Source organism: Crocodylus siamensis, chromosome 15 (genome assembly GCF_052110815.1).
Source record: "Crocodylus siamensis isolate JL-2025a chromosome 15, ASM5211081v1, whole genome shotgun sequence".
NCBI lineage: Eukaryota > Metazoa > Chordata > Crocodylia > Crocodylidae > Crocodylus > Crocodylus siamensis.
In genome coordinates this window covers 24,642,491-24,665,769 of record NC_143409.1, presented here as the reverse complement: position 1 = coordinate 24,665,769, position 23,279 = coordinate 24,642,491, and the positions used below count along the sequence as shown (strand labels likewise).

The 23,279-nt window shown below is 43.0% G+C and overlaps 1 protein-coding gene across 1 annotated transcript in view; it reads right to left on the bottom strand.

The window, feature by feature from the left end:
* UNC13C (unc-13 homolog C) overlaps positions 1-23,279 on the bottom strand; it is a 524,308-nt gene that overhangs the window by 160,071 nt on the left and 340,958 nt on the right. The window contains exon 18 of the mRNA XM_090029216.1: positions 7,296-7,381. Within this exon, the coding sequence (XP_089885342.1) occupies positions 7,296-7,381 (86 nt within the window). The remainder of the gene's footprint in view (positions 1-7,295; positions 7,382-23,279) is intronic.

The following is a 23,279-nucleotide window of genomic DNA, read 5'->3' as shown; positions in this document are numbered from 1 at the left end:
CATCCTGTGCTGCTTTAAAAATGTCTTAGATACCTACAGATGTCACAGTGTTTCTGTGTGATTCTCTGGTAAGTACAGCCATGTTTTGTTTAATTTCACATGAAAACATTATTTCCGTTTTAGTTCCTTAGGCATTTCTTCAGAAATTCATAGAACTTTGTAATAAACTTTTGCTCTGACTCCTTGTTCTGTGCTTTAACCCCAGAATGCAAGCTAATCGCTGACTTAATTTGAAGCTGCTCTCAAAGTGATTTATAAACTCTAATTAGGGAATAGAGTATGCTGTTACAAGTTACCTAATATCAGTGCACAGAATTTGTAGGTCAGTGACACAAAACACTACTGTACAGTCAATTAATTTGTAATAGCATGCTAGGGGATGAATATATAAGTCTGATCATTATCATGTATATGCTAAAAATTATGACAGCATAACAAAAGACTAGCTATTGAAAATGTGTATAAATACATGTATTAATTCTTAACCTCATTCTTGCCTAATACTTGCACTGTGTTAATAATAATCAGCTATTATATTTTCATGCCATGATCTATATCTCTGGCTTCTCTCCTCTTCTTACGGGTGACTCCAGGGATCACTTCTGAAAAATGAGGGTTTCCGCTTTCTTCTCATATGCAATGATCCCCTGCTTTCCCCTTCCCAATATGTTGTATTCCCTCTGCTTTTACATTATCTCAGTTTAGCTTCAGCTTTGCACTTGTTCTTTTTTCAGTGTCCTGAACTTCTTTACATCCAAACATTTGCTCATTTTTTGCTTGTTGAGTCTTCCTTCTTTCCTTCACTCTACTAGTACCACCATCACTACTTCTTTCATTTTCTTCTATTCCCATGTCTCCCATCTTCTGGCTTCTTGCCTCCTAGGCATAGTAAGACCTACTGCTTTTAGTGTATCCTTTTCAAAACTCATGTTGTGGATGATGCCAACAACTGACAAATTCTTTCTATTCAGCATCATGTATGAGGGAACATAACAATGACAAAAGAACTCCTTACTGCAAACCAACAACAAAACTAAACAAATGTTTCACTGAAAAGTCCCCAGTTAGCAGATTTCTTAGGTCTTTCTCACAGTCCTACCTTTTTCTATCAAATTATTGTTACACAAATCTTTAGTATCTTAAAGGGTACCTTGCAGGATACTAAAAATTATCACACTGGCTACTCTGGAGTAAATAATATACAATTTAATCTGCAAACATTGTCTTTATCCAGTATGCCTATTGAGTTGCAATAATTTCTAAAAACTACCTAATACTTACTGTCCCTACCTACTGTAATAGCTCTATAGTTATTACTTTGTCTGATTTGAAAATAATACATGTTCTTCTTACATACAGACCACATGATTATAATTTCCTGGGTAGCTGTTTTCAGAAATTTGGTCTTACTGCCAAAAAATCCTATCTCCTAAATAATAGCATTATGAATAGGAACAGCACATGCTTCCAGGGAGCTGCACTGTACACTGCATTGCTTCTTACCACACAAAACATGTTGATCAAGGACTTTGTCAGATTAAACAGTAGGACTGATTTACAACTGCTCCCTCAGACATGATGCCATTTTGTTTATTATTTCTTGGTGGGAGAAAGTCTAGAAGGCTGCAGAAGTTTGCCACCACTTGTCTGGCAGCATATCATAGTGTTGAAAACTAAAACAAACTTTCCTACCAAATGCAAGTTTCTCCTTTAGCCTCTTAGTATAATATATTGAGTTAGAACAATTTATTAAATTATTTGAACTATATTGTTAGATGCCTGGCTGATGCTATTTCCATCAAGCAACAAGTAATTATTATTGTTACTTTAATTACTTCACAAAATACATCTCCAAATATATTGTACAATTAACTAGTTAATAGATGCAATGTGTGTCGGGGCCTTTGTGTTAGCTGGGTTGTACTGTTGTAGCCATGAAGCAGCCAGGGAATATGCAAGATGGAAGATCTCTTTGGTAACATCTTTTATTGGACGAACTATGTAGCTGGAAGAGATGCAAGACAAGATTTTGGGCACAAAGTGCCCTTTCTCAGATACATCCTAAGCTAAATATGACTCAAAATAATTATTTAAATTTAACTCCACTTAAACAGAAGAGGGCAGTAAACACATGGGCTAGGGACAGACATTGCACATAAACTGATATAAGTGATCAGAAACTGGTTTAAACCTGTAACAGAACAGATGTTCAATGCACATAAACCAGTTTGAAAATGGCTGAAACCGGTTTGAGGTAAACCTGGTTGAATGCAGTATCAGACTTAACTGATTTGGGTCAAACTGCTTTATGCAATGTCTGTCTCAGACCCTTTGCTGGTTTAAGCTTAACTAGGCATCTCGGCATGGTCTCTGGGCTGGGTGGGGCTCTCTGCTCCACAGCAGAGCTGGCCCCGCCCCTTTTCTCCCTGGCTGGAGCTCCAGCAGAGACTGCAGGCACAGCACGGTCTGCTTGGCTTCCCTGTGTACCCCTCCCTCTCCTGCTCAGTACTCGCTGCTTAAGCAGAGATCCCTTCCTCCTGTTTCCCACATCACAGAATGTAGCCAGCATGTGCTGCGGTAGTTAATGCTGTCTACAACAGACAGTGTCCGTTTAGGGATTTTTGGAGGTAATCAACAGCTCAGATGGTAGTGTCTTTGCATTCCTTCCTTTGGAAAAGGCAGACAAGGTTCTTTGGGTAAATCTGATATATTTTATTAGTTCAACTAAATAATTGGAAACATTCTTCTTTGCAAGCTTTTGGATTTAAAAACCCTTCACCAGGCTGAGGAAATATCTGCAGTTGATGTGTGCCCTTCCTGGATGGAATGAATAGTAAAGAAGCCAGAGGCTGGTATGCATTTTCTTTTGGAAAAAGCTGTTTAAGAAGAGCTTGTAATGAGCGAGGCTTTGTTTTCTGATGGGGTGTTAAATGCTGATAACAGAGCTGATAAATGCTCTGTTATCAAGGGGGTGGGAGGAACCCTCTAAAATCTGAGTGTCCTGACAGGTAGGCTTCAATTACCCGGACATCTCGTGGGAAGATCACTCAGCTAAATCTGAGCGGGCGCAAAGCTTTCTCTCATGCGTGGATGACCTCTACCTGACCCAAGAGGTCTATGGGCCAACGAGAGGCAAAGCACTGCTTGACCTGGTACTGGCTACGGGGGATGACCTAATCGGCGACCTAGTGATCGATGGGAAGTTGGGTGACAGCGACCACGAGCTGATCACCTTCACCATCCGCCATAAAGCTGGCAAGTCAGTCAGCAACACAGAAGTCCTTGACTTCAGAAAAGCCGACTTTGACAAGCTCAAGAGGCAAGTCGGTCAGGCCCTCAGGGACCATGACCCCAGGGAGATGGGAGTTCAAGAAGAGTGGTTGCTTCTCAAGGAAGCGATCCTCAGTGCACAAGCTAAATGTATTCCAACACGGAGGAAAGGCAGCAAGAAGGCACAGCAGCCCCCCTGGCTCTCCAGGGACCGAGCGGACATCCTGTGGCTAAAAAGGAAAGCCTACAAAGGATGGAGGACGGGATTCACCTCCAAGGAGGATTACTCTGCGCTGGTCCGGTCCCGCAGGGACCAAACCAGGAAAGCCAAGGCTGCAACTGAACTCCAACTAGCTTCAGGCATCAAGGACAACAAAAAGTCCTTTTTCAGGTATGTGGGGAGCCAGAGGAAAAGCAAGGGCAATGTTGGACCCCTGCTAAACCAGATGGGGCAACTGACAACTGATGCCCAGGAAAAAGCCAACCTATTAAATAGGTACTTTGCGTCAGTCTTTCATCAGTCACATGGGATGCCCATGCCTGCTATGGGACAGGGAAATCTGGGTGAGGGGGATCCCCTACCCTCCATCAATGCTGACGTCGTGAAGGAACACCTTGAGAAGCTGGATACCTTCAAGTCAGCTGGCCCTGACAACCTGTACCCCAGGGTACTCAAGGAGCTGGCGAGCGTCATAGCCCAGCCCCTGGCACGGGTCTTTGAAAACTCCTGGCGCTCTGGTGTAGTGCCCGAAGACTGGAAGAAGGCCAACGTGGTGCCGATCTTCAAGAAAGGGAGGAGAGTGGATCCGGCTAACTACAGGCCCATTAGCCTGACTTCTATCCTGGGGAAGATCTTAGAAAAGTTTATTAAGGAGGCCATCCTTGAGGGACTGGCCCAGGCTAACATTCTAAGGGACAGCCAGCACGGGTTTGTTGTGGGTAGGTCTTGTTTGACCAATCTAATTTCCTTCTATGACCAGGTGACCTATCACCTGGACAAGGGAGAAGAGATTGATGTCATATATCTTGACTTCAAAAAAGCTTTTGATCTGGTATCCCATGATCACCTCTTGGCCAAACTGCCCAGTTGTGGCCTTGGCTCCACCACGATCCGCTGGCTGGGAAACTGGCTCCGTGGTCGGACCCAGAGGGTTGTGATTGATGGCAGTCACTCATCATGGTGCCCTGTAACCAGTGGGGTCCCTCAAGGCTCTGTCCTGGGACCCATCCTGTTCGACATCTTCATTAATGATGTGGACATTGGAGTTAGGAGTGGAGTGGCCAAGTTCGCTGATGACACCAAACTTTGGGGCAAAGCATCCACGCCAGAAGATAGGCGGGTGATCCAGGCTGACCTGGACAAGCTCAGCAAATGGGCAGACGAGAACCTGATGGTGTTTAACACCGAAAAATGCAAGGTTCTCCACCTTGGGAGGAAAAACCTGCAGCACCCTTATAGGCTCGGCAGTGCTACGTTGGTTAGCACTACAGAAGAAAAAGACTTGGGGGTCATCATTGACCACAAGATGAACATAAGCCTGCAATGCGATGCTGCGGCTAGTAAAGCGACCAAAATGCTGGCGTGCATCCATAGATGCTTCTCGAGCAAATCCCGGGACGTCATTCTCCCCTTGTACTCGGCCTTGGTGAGGACACAGCTGGAGTACTGCGTCCAGTTTTGGGCTCCACAATTCAAAAAGGATGTGGAGAAGCTTGAGAGAGTCCAGAGGAGAGCCATGCGCATGATCAGAGGTCAGGAAAACAGATCTTACGATGACAGGCTGAGAGACATGGGACTCTTTAGCCTGGAAAAGCGTAGGCTCAGGGGTGATCTGATGGCCACCTATAAGTTTATCAGGGGTGACCACCAGGATCTGGGGGAACGTCTGTTCACCAGAGCGCCCCAAGGGATGACGAGGTCGAACGGTCACAAACTCCTGCAAGACCGTTTCAGGCTGGACATAAGGAAGAATTTCTTTACTGTCCGAGCCCCCAAGGTCTGGAACAGTCTGCCAGCGGAGGTGGTTCAAGCACCTACATTGAACACCTTCAAGAGTAAATTGGATGCTTATCTTGCTGGGATCCTATGACCCCAGCTGACTTCCTGCCCTTTGGGCAGGGGGCTGGACTCGATCTCCCGAGGTCCCTTCCAGCCCTAATGTCTATGAAATCTATGAAATCTATGACAGGGATTGGCCACATCCCCCTCAGTTCAGCCCTCTGCAAGGGAAGGGAGGGCTGCTCTAGCACCCCTTGGCTTCTAGCCTGAGCAACTGCAGGCATGTGCCTGCATTTCTGGGATGTCTGTCTGGTTACAAAACTGATTTAGCCTAGCCAGGTTAGACTAACTTGCAAAGATTGAATCAATTCAGGCTCAGGCTTTTTGAATGTCTGTTCCTAGCTATGGAGTAAAGAGAAGCTATCAGAAGTAACTACAAACCTAGTAAAAGGCAGTTGAAGTAGATAAACCTAACTATATAAAAGAATAATTACTACATGTGGAGTACAAGCAGCGAGTAAATGCGTTTTTCAAGCAGGTAAATTGTAATGAGCCATAAATCTATTTAGTGTAGTGCTTTGTTCATGGCTTTTAGTATTCAGTAAAGTTACATATTTTTGTACCCAAGCTTGCCTTATGAAGGTTTCTGTGGTAGATTTCCTGGAATGTCCCTGATGAATAAAAGCAGCACTTAGGTTGGTGAGGTAGGTGTCACAAATACTCCTATAACAGATTTGTATCTCAGGTCTGTCTCTAGATCATAGCTTTCTTGGTATCTTTAGGATGGTTACTAGTTTTGTTGAGTTAGGCATGGTGGTCTGTGGGTTATTTATATATATATATATATATATATGTATATATATATATATGTTTGTTCAAAGAGTGTCATTCTAGATGTGCATTGTGTTATCTAGAAAGTTAATATTAGTGTAAGACAATGGTGGTTGTTGAAGCTGTAGTAGAAAGCAATAAAAAAGTCCACATCTTCAGTCTAGATTATGAAGTTTGTCATATGTGGTACGTGCATCTTTCCCAGACGTCACAGAGAGCATTTTGTGTCCAAAAGCTTGTGTAACATCTTTCCCAACTACATAATTGGGCCAATAAAAGATATGGCAAAAGAAAACTTGTTTATCTATTTTACACCCAGCAAAATTCCTCTTGCATATCTCTTGTAATGGGAATGAAGTTCCCATTTCCATCATTTCATGGATGACTAAAATTATTAGGGTCCAGCTCATGAGGCAAGACAACTCTTTGATATGCATAATTTAAGAATACTGATTGATTTTCCTTCTCTTTAATAGAATACAATTTCAAATTCTATTTCTTTTCTTTTTGCTTCATTGTTTTTATAAAAAAAGTTTTAAAAATGTTTTTAGGTTACAGAAAAATATGAACATTTTATTATTTTCTCTTGGTCTAAATTGAGAAACTTTTCTTAGAGAACATATGGAAAGCTACATTTAATTTTGTTTGTTTTTAATAGAGATTATTATAATTGATCTCTAAAACACAGCAAATTGGTATTTGCTATTTGAATTAATCTCCAACTTCATGCTTTAAACCAATTTGTTTACATTTTCATTTGCATATTAAAACTACGTGGGTAATATTTTATAAGATTCCAAATGACTATAATGACTTCTGCCAAGTATATTAAAATTTGTATTTAAATTGGTATTTAAACCTTCATATTTAGATGGTAAATAATCTTATTTCCATTTTACCAGCAGGTAACTCAGTTAGAGTTTGTCATTGCACTATATCCTGCTGATCCTAATTTTTGTGTCCTCCTTCTACCTTTAACTGCTTGCTTCTTCTTTTTTTTTTACTTTAAAGCTGGAACAACCCTCCCCTTTTATAACCTGGTGTTTCAACTCTCCTTTGTTTTTTTCTTCTAAGCCAGAAAAAAGTTAGGGAGATAAACTCTTAACACCTCCAGACATCTGATGTCAGGAGTAATTTGTGTTGGGAACCAGCCTGGGTGAGCTTTCTAATCTAATGAATAGTTTGCACTAATTACCTTCCAGAGCATACTTCATATCCTGGGCAAACAGAGTCCACATGATTTCGGCACTGATTTTTCCCATGTTCAGCTCTTGAGGGAACCTGCAATCAATCACATTACATCAGTTCACCTGCTGCTAGTAATTATGTTAACAGCTGTACAGTAGAAAGGCAAACATTTTGTACCCATGGCATGCACTGCATTATATTTTCTGTTTTTTACAGTATTGGTTAATTAAGGAGGAAGACCAACCTTCAAATAAAAATTACCTTCAGTCAAGCGTTAATGCTGGGGCCCTAATTCGGTAAAGAGTTATGTACAATGCTAAATATTTTTCAGTACATATTTGATAACATAGAGTGTCCCTGATGTAACTCCATGGACTTCAGCTGTGTTATACCAGGGATGGATTTGGTTCTTGAAAAAACACCCAAATCCTACGTCAGATGCTTGGCTGTTTCCCATCTGCCTAGCTCTACTGACATTACATTCTCTGCTGAGAAAAAGGAATATTAACTTCAGTGCAGTAATCTGATTTACAGTAGATGAAGACCTGGCTCAATAACTGCAGAGGTTTTACTGGTTCTAACTCCCTCCAGCTTTACTGGCAAGATGAAGACACAGCTGAAACTGTACACCATGCAAGCTGTTAATTAAAACTTCTATTTATTTGTCATATATTAAATATTCTCTTTAAAAATCATCTGTTTATGTACAAGCTGCCATTTAAAAGTTCAGCATTTATCTATACACAGGTACCAATTGCTTGTTTTAAGGAAAAGAAAAGTGTACTCTCTCATCTCGTAGAGTAGGGGTTGTCAACTGGGGGTATGCGTACCCCTGAGGGTACTTGAGAAGGCCCTGGGGGTATGCAGCGGTGACGCAGAGAAGCAGGGGTACTTGGGAAGTGGGGGGTAGGGCCATCGCTCCGATCCAGCACTCTGCATTGCCGCCACATGATGTTTCCCTGTTCCCAAGTATCCCCACATCTCTGCACCACCAACTTTGTGTCTGGTCAGTGGGGGGGGGGGGGGGGCGGTGTGATGGCTGGCTTGATGCAAAGCCAGCAGTGCAGAGAAGTGGGGGTACTTGGGAAGCAGTGGCATGGGGGGCAGGGCTGCCACTATCCATCACTCCGTGCCTACTCCGGGTGCTGTGCGTTACTTCCCTACACCCAAGTATCCCTGCTTCTCTGTGCTGCTGGCTTTGCATCTGGCTGGCCGACAGCACCCCCTTCCCCCAGTGCATGGCAGTGGTGCGGAGTGTATAGATGGTGGCGGGGGCGGTTGCCATGTGTGAGCTCCCTGTGCTGCTGCTGCATGCCACGGGGTGCTGACAGCCAGCTGCACATGAAGCCAGCGGTGCAGAGAAGTGAGGATACTTGGGCATGGGAAAGTGGCGCCTGGCACCTGGTGGCAACAGAGTGTATAGATGGTGGTGGTGGTTTTGCATCCATCTGTCTGTCAACATGCCCACATATCTACTTGAGGCTGGGGCTGGGGCTGCACCAGGCTCTTCCTGTTTGGGGGGAGCAGACTGCACTGGGGAGGGCAGCAGTGGTACTGGCAGGGAGTTGCAGCCACCCCAAGATTCACCATGATTCACCTGCCACCCCCAGCACCGCTGCCAGAGCAGAGCATGCCTCCCCCACCAGGAAGAGCCCAGCACTACCCCAACCACAGCTCTCAGTGGCAGCCCATCCTGACCCACACAGATATGGGGGCACATGCCCCCTATGTCCTCCCAGGACACATGCAGTGGCAGGAGCTGCCATCCATCCCTGTGCCCCCCAGATGAGCTGTGGCTTTGTCCTGTACCTGCCACAGCTGTGCAGGGCCTGGCAGGATGCGCATGGGGGTCCTGCATGATCCGTCCCCTCCAGCCTGGCAGTGTAGCAGAGGCTGGTCCCACTCCAGCGCTGGGGGCCCCAGGCAGTGACAGGCCAGTGCTGGGGTAGGGAGGCAGCTGGGGATGATGGATTTGTTGTTGTGGGGTTCCTGATGCCAGGCAATGACCCTGGGCACAGGGGAAGGGACAAGCGGAGTAGGCCTTAGCCTGATCCTGGGCCCAGCTCGGCTCCCTCCCTGTCCCTGCCAGGTCCAAGACCCCCTCCTCCTAGCCACACCCCCTTGAAATAGAATGATATGTTACATAAATCAAAATACTTTTGTCAGTTTAGTTGGACTTATTACTTACTACCAGTTGAGAATTGGGCCAAAAGAATTTTGATTTATGTAACAAACCATTTTATTTCACTCCTAAAATCCAGGTACCAAACAAAATTTAAGGACAAATAGCTGCAACATGCTGCTCAGCTGTCCTTGAATTTGTCAGCTATTCTACTTTTCATCAATACAAATTTTCCCCCCCTCTACAAAAAGGATTATTTGTCCCTTTTTACTGAAGTATTTACATTTCGGAAATGTTTTATGCTACATATAGCAACAACATATGTATGATTTTTCTATACTTTGCCAAATTAAAAAAGAGGTACATTCATAAATGGGTCACATTAGATGAGTTGCCTGTGATGAAATGTTTCTAGTTCTTTGCTTCAAAAGAAGAACCACATCTTGAAATCAGCAATTGTTTCAAATTAAAAAATGCATTCTGTGCTACTTCTAATGGTAAAATCTTTACAAGCTTTTTGGCTAATCTGGATCATCACCAGAACTTGCACCTAGCCCATATGCTACAATGAAAATAAATAAAACAATAATCTATTTAAAAATATAGGAGACCCTCGCCATTCATGGGGGATAGGATCTCCGTGAATGGGGAAATCCATGAATATGTCGCCTGCATTCATAGATTGCATAGACATTAGATTTCATAGACTTTAGGGCTGGAAGGGACCTTAGAAGATCATCTAGTCCAGCCCCCTGCCCCAGAGGCAGGAAGTAAACTGGGGTAATAGGATCCCAGCAAGAAAAACATTCAGGTTTCTCTTGAAGACGTTCAAAGTAGGTGCTTGAACCACCTCTGGTGACAGGCCATTCCAGACCTTGGGGGCTCGGACAGTAAAGAAATTCTTCCTTATGTCCAGCCTGAAATGGTCTTGCGGGAGTTTATAACTGTTCAACCTTGCCATCCCTTGGGGAACTCTGGTGAACAAACATTTCCCCAAGTCCTGGTGAAGACCCCTTATAAACTTATAGGTGGCCATCAGATCGCCCCTGAGCCTGAGCTTTTCCAGGCTGAAGAATCCCATAGCTCTCAGCCTCTCATCATAAGGTCTATTTTCCTGACCTCTGATCATGTGCGTGGCTCTTCTCTGGACTCTCTCAAGCTTCTCCACATCTTTTTTGAATTGTGGAGCCCAAAGCTGGATGCAGTACTCCAGCTGCAGTCTCACCAAGGCTGAGTACAATGGGAAAATGACATCTTGGGATTTGTTTGAGAAGTATCTATGGATGCAAGCCAGGATTTTGCTCACTTTACTAGCTGCAGCATCACATTGAAGGCTTATGTTCATTTTGTGGTCAATCTTGACCCTCAAGTCCCTCTCATCCATAGTGCTAGTCAGTTTACCACTGCCAAGCCTATAGACATGTTGCAGGTTTTTCCTCCCAAGGTGGAGAACCTTGCATTTTTCGGTGTTAAACACCATTAGGTTTTCATCTGCCCAGTTCATGAGTCTGTCAAGGTCAGCCTGGATTACCCTCCTGTCCTCAGGTGTGGATGCTTTACCTTAAAGTTTGGTATCATCGGTGAACTTGGCCAGTCCACTTCTGACTCCAATGTCCACATCATTAATGAAAAGATTGAAAAAAATAGGTCCAAGGACAGAGCCTTGAGGGACCCCACTGGTCACAGGGCACCATGATGATTGACTTCCATCAACCACCACCCTCTGGGTCTAACTATGGTGCCAATTCCTCAGCCAGCAGATCATGGTGGACACAAGGCCGCAGTTGGCCAGTTTTGCCAAAAGGTGATCATGGGATACCAGATTGAAGGCTTTTTAAAAGTCAAGATATATGACATCAATCTCTTCCCCCTTGTCCAGGTGGTAGGTCACCTGGTCATAAAAGGAAATGAGATTGGTCAAGCATGACCTGCCTGCAACAAAGCATGACCTACCTGCAACACATCCGTGCTAGCTATCCCACAGGGTATTGCCATCGGCCAGTCTGTCATGAACAGCACATGCCCCCAGCAGCTGGGGGGGCATGGCTGCACTGGCAACGGTGGGACCATGGCAGTGGGAAGCACGGTGGTAGCAAGTGCAGTGCTTCCATAGATGCTGCTGGCACTGTTTGGGGGGGTGAGGGTGGCAAGCATAACAAAGTTTCATCACGCTGTGGGGGGAAGACAGTGTGGGTTGGTGCGCTGCACTGCAAATATTTGAAACTGCAAATCGCAAATCCGCAAATAGCAAGGGTTTCCTGGGTATGCCTGCTCCTTTAAGGGAGCTTGCAGGTAGGGAAAGTTGCTAATGAGACACATGCCTGGAAGAAGGCTCAGGCTGGAGCTATAGAAGTTCAGTGCATGGAAACCAGTTTCAAAATGACTGAAACTGGTTTAAGATAAACCTGGTTGAATGCAGTATCAGACTTAACTGATTTAGGTCAATCCGGTTTATGAAACTTCTATCCCAGATGCCTTCCTGATTCAAATTAAATCAAAGTATCCAGCATCCCAACATTTTGCAGCTCTGGTCTCACCTGTGCTGTCTGCTCCAGAAAGCAGGGCTGGCCCTGCCCCTCTGTTCTCTAGCTGAAGCAGTGAGGGCTGGCTCACTGGCTGGCTCACTCCCCCCGCACCTCAGGCAAACCCTGTCTGGGGCCTGGGGCCAGGGAGGGGGGTTACACTTCACCTCCCCTGAGTACAGAACTGCCCTGCCCTGCTTGCTTAGTGTTGGCTGTGACTGTGGACTACAAATCCCAGAGGCACCTGGAAACAGGAAGAGGAAACGATGATAAACACCCCCCCCCAGCCATGCTGGATATGTTCCAGAAAGCTGTGCTGTAGCACGCCCTGGCTTCTGGCATGAGCCACTGCAGGCATGTGGCTGCATTTCCTGAATCAAAAGTGAATGTCTGTTCATTTGCTTATTGCTTCAATCTTCGCAGTTTAGACTAACCTGCAAAGACTGAATCATAGATTCATAGATGTTAGGGTCAGAAGGGACCTCAATAAGTCATCAAGTCTGACCCCCTGCTGTGGGCAGGAAACAGCACTGAGGGCAGATGACCACAGCTAGGTGTTTGTCCAGTTTCCTCTTGAAGACCCCCAAGGTAGGGGAGAGCACCACCTCCCTTGGAAGCCCATTCCAGATTCTGGCAACCCTTACTGTGAAGTTCTTTCTAATGTCCAACCTAAATCTGCTCTGTCAATTTGTGGCCATTGTTCTTAGTTACTCCAGGGGATGCCCTAGTAATTAGAGCATCTCCTATTCCCTGCTGCCCTCCCCTAATGAATTTATAGGCAGCCAATAAATTCAATCACCCAGGGATGCTTAACTGCCTGCTTTGCTGCCTACAGGAGTAGTGAGACTAAGGGAGCTCACAAGGTACCCAGACTAGGAGGAGTAAAGCTTTGCCCTCTTAAAGGGGCAGAGGTCTGCTTCCATTGTTATTGCTATTTTAGAGCCCAGGGGCTTATGTTTATGTTGCTGTTTAAACCTGTAGGTTGGGAATATAAGGGGTGGTTAAGGAGGTCCTATTAGTGCCCTGGGGTGGGGTGGAGGGTCGCATGCAATAGTCTTGAGCCCTGCCAGAGGCAAGCTTAAGGCCTTAGCAGCTAGGGTTGCCAACTCTGACTGAAGCTATTTTGGGAGGGTTTTTTTCCCAACATGATGTAATGTCATTAATTGTACTGTTCAACCCATTCACAATATCAATCTCCCAGATTGCTTTCAATAGTCACTAGGAGTTTGATGCCAATTCTGGTAGACTCCCAGCCAATCCAGGAGGGTTGTCAACCCTCCAAGCAGTTGTTGAGCTTGGACTGGGCAGAGTTTAAGGCCACAGGGACCAGACAGAGAAAGCCAGGGGCCCAGTGCCCAAAAGGGCCAAACATTAGACAGTAATACCCACAAGACATGGGACGTGGCATAGGAAGGGTTAAGGTAATCAATGCCTAGCAAAGGCACAGGCAGGCTGAGAGGGCCTGATGATTTGGGTGGGGTATGACTGTTACTAAGGGGACTCTGGGAGGCCAGTGAGGATCAATACAGGATCAGGCTCACAGACAGCCTCCTTTTAAAATCTTTATTAAGATCAAGGCATGGCAGGAGAGATCCAACGGAAGGGCTGCAACTGAGTCTGAGCCAGGCAGGGGCTAAATTGTCACCAGGGTGTGTCACAGCTGCCCTGTGGCCAGAGACTAGCTACAATGCACCAAACAGATCTTCCCAGAAAATAAGAATGCTTCTATAGTTGATTAGTTGCTGAATTCATTTAATTTGACAGAAATCATAGCTCAGGTCAGACTGCAATCCTTCTTTTGACACTTGTAGAATTCTACATTTCAGTAATAATTCTGTTAAATATAAAGTTTTGATATTTGAATTTCTGACAGTCAAATATATTGTAATTCTGAGCTCTCTTCTGCACTAGGCTTCATTTTCATTCTTCTCTGAGATGCTTTGTTAGCACCTAAACTGTTGAACTTTGACATATTCTGAGAGAAGATTTTGGACTTGATTCTTCTGACATAGTGAAACCATATTATTCTGCTTATTTGGGATATAAGTCCATGCTTTCTCTCCCTTCAACCAAGATGTAGATTTATGAAATCCATCTGTTTGATCTGATATACTCATATGTATGTAGTTATGTATATATTTATGCATGCACTTATGCATTGTTTCATGAAAGTTTTATGGAATTTGATTAGCTGACTTCCACAGAATCGATCCTGATTCAAAAGGGAAAAAAGTAATGTACATATGCAGGTAGATGTTTGTGTGTATGCTTATGCATATAGAAATATTCCCTGCACCTCACCCCCCACAAATGTGAAAGGAACAGAGTCAGTAACTTCTTTCTTCATTGGGAAAATATAAACTTGGTGCATTATCACTAACCAGACCAGGTATGAAATCTTTCCACTGTACATGTAAGCAATAGAAGTTTGCCTTAGGCATCGCACAGACACAATATTGCACTGAACCTCATGAGACCTTGCATCAGTCCCATACATCTGTTTCAGTTTTATCCAACTGACCTCATGGTGGGAAATGACTGTGACAAAAATTATTATAAAACAGCAAGCACATTTGGTGTTAGTAGAAATCATTGACTTTTCACATTGTAATTAATTTACTTTGTGACAACTATGATACTTGCAGGTGTCATTCTTCATAAACTCAAATGACAGAATTTAATTTCTTTCAAAGTATGCCAACTAATGTAATGCAGTGTTAACCTAATCATCAACACTTTCACTAGTGAAATTGATTTAGTGTGCTAACAAATGATGGGCTAACACGTTTATAGTTCTGAAGATAGTTTTAGTCATAAAATACCATCTCTAATGACCTTATATTTAGTATGTGATTTTAAAGATTCTAATACAAAGCTCAATAGGGCCAATTTAATTCATTTATTGTTTCATATAAGTATAATAGAATTTAATGATTTGGCTTCTCCATAATACAATCATGATTCAGAAAAAAAATGTTATGATATTATTCATGGACCATCAGCTTTACCAATTTTCCATTTCCTTTCCTCTACACTAACATCACTGATTGTTCTATTCTTCATGGCTATGTGCTATGCTTACACTACAACCTGCCTATAACACAGGAGTAGGCAAAATATGGCCCATGGGTTACATCCAGCCCATGGCTGCCCCTGCAGTACCTGGCATGGGGCCAAGCCCTGCCTGCTTGCACCAAGGTGGCCCACGCTAGGCTCCCATTGATACCTATAGCCTGGCCCCAGCCAGTGTGCACAGGATCCAGTGCAGCTGCAGCCAGGTAATTCTCCTCTCCCCCCCACCTCCAGCAACAACTTCTGCTACTGATGTTGTCACTGCTGTGCCATGGCACACCATGCTGCACTGCTCCATGTGGGTGGGCAAGCTTCAGGTGCTGTGGATCCTGCCCCAGTGTGTGGGGCTCCAGCTTTAGCTCCTGGCCAGCTTCCCAGCAGGGGTAGGGGCAGAATCCACAGGGGAAGCAGAAAAGCACTCAGCTGGGCCAGGCTCTGGGCACCCTCAGAAGCATGGCACAGACTGCCCCAGCATAAGTGGGTGGGGTTTGTCCCATGCAGAGTGATGCGGGGGCAGCACAGACCACACTGCTTGGAAAAACTGTAACGCACATGCCCTCCCCTCTCCCCTCCCCTCTCTCCCCTCCCTTCACTCACAGCAGATTCCTGGGACCTAGTGCCAAGGAAGCTATCCCCCCAAACACATGCACATGCCCCCCCCAGAGGGCAGGGATATTCAGTGATTGGGCCCTGGCTTGGAGTTGTCATTGTCTGGTGACCCAGCCCCATTGTCCCAGCCTCACCTGCCCTTCCCACTTGTGGGTGCTGCTCCCTGCCTGCCCATAGCCCCATAGGGAGTTTTGGTGAGTTGTTGTGGCTGGAGGGGTGGGGTAGGGGTGGAATGCTTAATGCTAACCTAGCCTGTGACAGCTCATTAAAACTCTCCATGTGGCCCTCGTACCCAAATAATTGCCCACTCCTGCTCTAATAGAATACCATAGGTAAAATAGGGGAAAGTCCTTGTATCTAACTACTCCCTTTCAAAATTCTGAACATACATTACCAAAGCCCTACCTAATTCATAGACAATTAGCCATAACTGCACAATGGGAATTCAGAAATATAAACAAATCATTTTCATATGTTGCTAACAGCAATTCAGAGCTGATTTACTATTCTGTGCCATCCCTCTCACAATTTTCCACTGCTCTGCAGTCTGTATATTTCTTATGCTATTTATTAAAGTAAAACAATTTCTACTACTTAGATACATTATATATATGGAGATATATAATATACATTTTATTAAATTATTATAAGTTGTATATATTATAAATTCTATCTTCCATAAGCAGTTCGTAAACAAGATGGATTAAGAACATCTTTCAGAAATAAGTAAAAATTCTCTACTGCTACTAAATGTGTTCTTTGCTCATTTATTAATTACAATGGATGAAAGCTAACTTCATTAAATGGAGGGATTTTTGAATGTTGCATATGGTTTGATACCATGTTTTTCAAATAACATTAGGATCACAGAAATGCATGGCTACTGTGAGTGCACCTGACATAAGACTTATATGGGAGTTAAAGTTTTTTAAACAGAAGGCATAACTCAGTAATGTTTTTACTTTCTTTTTAAACCAATTATTGCATATCTACTTAAAATTTGGCAGTAGATCTTTTTTCATATCTTATGCTTAGATAAATAGGGTGGATAAACACTTGGAACTCACTACTGTTTTAATGAAGCAGGAAAAAACCCCTCCTAATCTTCCATTATTAATTTGGTGGTATTTCAGCAAAGAAAGGGAGTAAATAAAAGCTTATGGAGTTATGAAAAAAATAAAAAGATGGCAATAATGGATGTAACATGACTAAGGTACAGTGGCTTAACCAGAGAATTGATTTCATTCATAGAGGAGCAAGATGGGATGAGTCTAGGTAAAGAAAAGATATGTGAAGGAGAAGGGGGTGAAGGTCTAAGCCAGTGGCACACAACCTTCTGTTGGTGTGAGTCAGATGAGCGGCTTGGGGATGTGAGCCAGGTTAAGACCTCATGCTGCCTCCCAGAGACTCGTGCCACCTTCCTGGGGCCTGATGCCACCTCCCAGGGTCTCTTGCTACCTCACAGGATCCAAAGCTTCAGGACTGGGCCATGTCCCCAGGCCATGTCTACACATGGACCCAGCACTCTCTCTCCCCTGCCACCAAAATTTGGACATATTATATATAAATTGTATTACACACAAAGTAAATACAGTAAAGTGAGATAAGGCAAATGGGATAATTTTCAACATTCCCTTGATTTTCTGGGTTTAAGGCAGCAACCTCCATTAGCTTTTATATTTGTGTTCTGTGTACTAAGTCACAGTAGCTGTCATTGACAAGTTCAGGATTAACAGTATGTCCTGTGTGGATACCTTTAAGAGTCTTATGTATAAGTTGTTACATTCTCTCAGGAATTTTAGGAGGGAACCAGAGGGAACAGCAGAATAGTAGGATGAGCATGCTGTCTAAATAAACAAGCTTTGTCATTCTATAAGCTTAACTCCTTGGTCTTTTGAGAACATGTGGTACCAGGAGTAGGGTGAGAAGAAAGACAGAAAAATGGAGCATCTCAGAATTCCAGATGATTTAAAGCTGTCCAGCAATGCAGCAGAAAACCTTGAAGAAATTTAAGCAGAGTTTCACCATATATATGGTGGTCGGTGGAGCCACAGAGAAGGAGGATCCACTCAAGCTATTTTTTTAATATAGCAAGCCAAGAAGTTCTTTCTCTTTATAATAGCCTACATCTGTCAGAAGCAGAACAGAAAAGCAATGGCAGAGTAATAAAAAACTTTGAGGAACATTGTATACACAAACAAAATGAAACCTTTGAATGGTATAATTTCCATGTGAGATGGCAGAAAGAATGTAAGAAAATAGTGTTTGTCTGAGCCAGACATGCAATTTTGGAGACCTAAAAGAGTCCATGATCAGAGACCAAATAGTATTGGATATAAGGGATACAAGCTTCAGGATAAGACTGCTAGAGGATCCTGAGTTTAATTTGGAAAAGGCAGTTAGAATGTGCCAAGCACCTGAGATAACAAATGCCAGGCTGCAGAAGCTGGAGGAAAAAACAGAAAAAGCTGAACTAGACAGGATTACAAAACTGCAAAAACCCAAGGCAACACACAAACTGTAAAGAAAGGAGAACCTCACTATGAAGCAGGCAAGCACAGGCCAAAGATAATTGTCTGAAGAAACAATGGTTAGCTGCAGATGCTGTGAGGGTTACCACAAACCCATGCAATATCCTGCATTTGGTAAGCACTGCAATAAATGCAAAAGATTCAATTATTTTGCCAGAGTTTGCAGAACGGAGGAGGATGCACCACACAAGAAACAGTAGGTGCATGCCCTATGCAATGAGGAAGAGGAAGAATTCTGCATTGGCAAAATGCAAGAATATTTTCATTCTTCTGAGGATTGGACAATGTTGGCACCCAGAGGACATCAGGCCTGGGTTTGATCTTTGTGCTTAGCTCAAACTGCATGCTTTTTTGGAATTGTGGTCAAGACATGCACTCTCTGAAAGGAGCAGATGGAAAAATACTGTCCCTGACTTAAAACAAATCAGGAAGTTGGCTAACTAAATTGAATAAATATAACCTGGGCAAAAGAGGTACAGTCAGAGGAAAACCTATCCCCACCTAAGAATGAAAAGATTACTTCAGAATAGAATAATCCAGTTAAAGGTAATCATATTTGGCAAACAGAAGCAAGGTTATTAACATGCATTAGGAGGAAGGCTTAAGTTAATTTTATGTATTAAGAAATGCAAGCTATATGGTATATAAAGAGAGGTGAGAGAGAGTGCCCTTTGGAACACTCCTGAAAAAAATCCTAAAGCGTTCCTGTCACCAATCCAAGATCCTGTCTCAATATCAGACACAGAACCAGGAGCCCTGGACAAGACTTCATGGCCTGATGCTCCAGTAAAGTAGTGTTTGCAACATTATGGGGTGGTGAACATTTGCTTTGAAAAGCTACAAACCTCATTTTTTTTAACTGCTAAAACTGCTTCAATTTTAATTACAGCTGTATCTGTTAGGGTTCCATAAATTTGCTTTTACTTTAGGACAATTGTGTCTTGGTCTCGTTTCCTGGTATAAGACTCATTATGACATCATAGGGATTCAACAGCAATCACCCTGGACACCAATGAACTAATGGTAACTTTTAAATTAGATACGGGGGCACAGGTCAGTGTAATACCAGAATACATTATTCAAAAAATGAAAACTAAACCTGTAAATTATGAGAATAAGAAAGTGAAATTTAGAGCATAATTGCAACCAAGGGTGTTTGTGCACTGCATGTTAGACACAAGGGTAATATAGTAAAAGTTTGGTCTGTAAGAGTCCCAGAAAAGCTAATGCCAATTACTGGGTTGTGAAAATGTAGAACTCTAGGTTTAAGAGAATGGATGCCACTGAGGCACTAGAAAGAAAAAACATAGAAGAAGAGTTTTATGATGTATTTCAAGGCATAAGGCAACTGTCAACTGAGTGCAAGATAGAATTAAGAGAACCAAATATTCCCACCATACATGCTCTTAGAAATCTTCCCTTTCTACTGAGGGAGAAACCAAAAAAGGAATTAGATAGATTAGTTAACATGGACATAATAGAAAAAGTAGAGCAACCAACAGCTTAGGTTTATTCACTGGTCATAATAGGGGGAAAAAAGATAGATCCTTGAGATTGTGTTTGGATTCTAAGCAAATGAACAGGTACATCAAAAGGGAGCATTTTTCTATTCCCACCAGGGAAGAAGTTTTTGGCAACGTGGCAGAAGCTAAATATTTCTCCACATTGGCTGCCTCTTCTGGGTTTTGGCAAGTTCCCCTAGAAAAGAATAGCACTAGATTATGTACCTTCAATATGCCCTTCAGAAAGTATTGCTTTTGTAAGCTTCTTTTTGGGCTGTGTTCTATATCTGAAGTATTTCAGAGCAAGGCGCAACAAATTTTTTAACGGCTTTATAGAACTATGGTTTATATTGATGATGTATTAGTTTGGGGAAATATTATGGAAGAACATGATCTCAGGCCTTTAAGAAAGGCATTAGAAATAGCTCACAGAGCAAGTTTGAAAATGAGCAAACAAAAATGCAAATTCAGGGTAGAAGAAATAACATATCTGGGCAAAAAGCTCTCTGGGAAAGGGGTGCAAATTGATTCTGTGAGTTAAAGCCATTACATACATGTCACCTGCTACAGATTAGGACGGAGTGCAAATATTACTGGGAATTTCCCTGCAATTTTGTAGGGAAACTTGTACCTGACTTAGCAGAGCAGACTAATTATCTAAAAATCCTACAAAAGAATGCTCAGTGGACATGGGGACATGAACATGAAGTTGAATTTAAAAATGTGAAGGGAAAAATAATGAAAACTCCAGTACTAAACTACTATGACCCTAAAAGACCCATTAAATTGTCAACAGATGCTTCTAAAGGTGGCACAGGAGCAGCCTTGTTTCAGAAATGTGAGGATAGCTGGAGACCAGTAGCATATGCATCTAGAGCACTCTGTAAGTCAGTGTTTATATGCATGAACTGAGAAAGAAAGTTTAGCTGTGGTATATAGCTGTAAGAAATTTCATATATTCATCTCCGGGAAGCCTGTGATAGCTGAAACTGATCATAAAACTTTGGTAACTATAGCAAAGAAAGGGTTATCAGACATACCACCCAGATTACAGAGACTTTTCTTTCAACTGCAAATGTATGATCTAGACATACAATACACACCAGGAAAACGTGCTTATTGCAGATATGTTGTTCAGAGTATATGACACAATGGAAAATGACAGAATTCCAGACTCAGACATAGTACATGTTAATCTAATTAAAAGATTGATTCCTGTCACAGGTAAAATGTGGGTACTAATTGCAGAAGCTACTGCTCAGAACACCACATTGCAAAAAGTGATAACAGCTATTTGTACTGGTTGGCCTAAAAAAATGTACCTATCCCCTACACTCAGTTCAAGGAAGAACTGTCACTACTAGATGGAATTTTGTTCAAAGGTTCATGTTTTGTTGTTCCTGAAGTGTTAAAGACATGCTATACAGAACATATGAGGGGCATCTAGGCATTGAAAAATGCAAAAGAAGACCAAGGGATCCATTTTGTACAAATTGCGCTCCATTTTCCATCAGACCATTGGATTGTGGGTATTTAGGACCAAAGCGTGCTCTATCTTGGCCCAACATGAAAATGACATAGAAGATGCTATAAAGGTTTGGGCAATGTGCCTAAAGTACACATCAGCATGAAGAAAAGAACCCATGATGGGAATGGAGGAGCCTGTAGCTCCATGGTACAAAGTGGGCATTGACTTAGTCACGCATGCAGGAAAAAATGTGTGTTAGTGCTGGATTATTTTTCTTGGTATCTTGAAATTGCATTGTTCCAAACCACAACAGCAAAACATGTCATAACTCATGTCAAATTGATTTTTGCTAGACATGGGATCCCACAAATTGTTAGAACAGACAACAGATGTCAATTCAGCTGCAAACAAATATGGATTCTCTCATAACACTTCAAGTCCTAAATACCCACAATCCAATGGTTTGGTGGAAAATGGAATACAAATAGTGAAGAAACTGTTGAAAAAAGCTACAGATTTATACACCAATGTTTGCTGTTAAATTATAAAGCAACACTCATGAAACATGGATTGTCCCCAGTAGAAATGCTGTAACAGGAAACCAGGCTGACAAATCTTGTGGATGATGCTCATCAGAATAAAAAGCAAGATGTGAATTTTTTTTAAAAGTTGATAAACTCAAACAAAAATGGTACTATGACAGGGTACCAGGGAGTTACCTCAACTGGACAACAAAGATATGGTGCTCATTTCAGATGGACGAATACGAAAACAAAAAGCACGAGTTCCCCATCAAGTAACTCCCAGATCCTATCAAGTAGTCACACCAGAAGGGCAAGTGTTAGGAAGGAACAGACAACACTTGCAGCTTGTAAAGGGGAGAAAAGAAGCAGTATCACAAGATTCACCAAAGGAAACAGAGTTAACATCAAAGCGACAGAGGAGACTGAAAATGACACAGAGGTAGAGACAACTGAACAAAGAAAACCAAACAAGAACTGAACCCATAAGGATTAAGAATGCAGAGAAACTTAGAGCTAAAAAAGCCAACACAAAGACTAATAGAGATCTGTTAAAATGTGCTTTAAGTATGGATTGAACTAAACTTCCAATGTTAGTATTACATGGAGATATGTTACATATAAAGGGGGAAGATGTGTGGGTACCTTTAAGAGTACTATGTATATGTTGTATTTGCCCAGGGATTTTAGGAGGAGACTGGAGGGAACAGCAGAATATTAGGCCGAGTGCTAAGGGTGTGTGAAACAGGCCCTATTCAATTCAGATTTGGATTCGGTCTGAATCACGGACAGTGATTTGATCCATTGATTTGGATCACTGCCCCCAACTTGATTCGATGCCAATTTGGCGAATCAGCAATTCAGACACAGGCACAGCTTTAAAAAGCTTTTCTACATACCTTGAGGTAGCAGTGCAGCTTGTGATTGCTGCACTGCTGGGGTGGATGGAGCATCCCACAGCAGCGTGGGGGGCTCTCTATTGTGCTCAGCAGTGAACCCAGAAGTGGACTGGAAGTCCAGTCCACTTCTGGGTCTGCTGAGGAGCATGTGCGGGGGACCCTTCCTGTGCCCATTTGGCCCAGCAATTGGCTGCAGGGGGACCCTGGGTGCCCCCCAGACCCAGGAGGCACCAGTTGCTGAAACAGGGTATGCGCTCCCCACCAGTGTGCTCCCCAGTGGACCTGGAAGTGTTTCTGGTCCACTTCCAGGTCTGCTGCCAAGCATGCTGGAGAGCCCCCTGTGCTTCTGTGGGATGCTCCATGCACCCCAGCACTGCAGCATTCATAAGCCCCTGCTACCTAGAGGTATGTAGAAAAAACACTTAAAGCTGTCTCTATGTCCAATTCACTGAGTCTGTCTGAATCTCTCCAAATTGATTCGGAAAGATTAAAGGGTCCTCTGATTAGATTCAGATTCAGAGATTCAGCCACTGAATCGGGCCAAATCTCCACCAAATTGAATCAGGGACTGAAGCTTTGCACAGCCCTACTAAGCACTGCTCTTTAAATAAACAAACTTTATCATTCCATAAGCTTAACTCCTTGGTCTTTTGAGAATTTTGCATTTCATACTGCAGTAGTAGAGAAACCACAGTCTGTTCCTACAATCTGTATACAAGACAGTGACTGTCTCTGATACTATAAA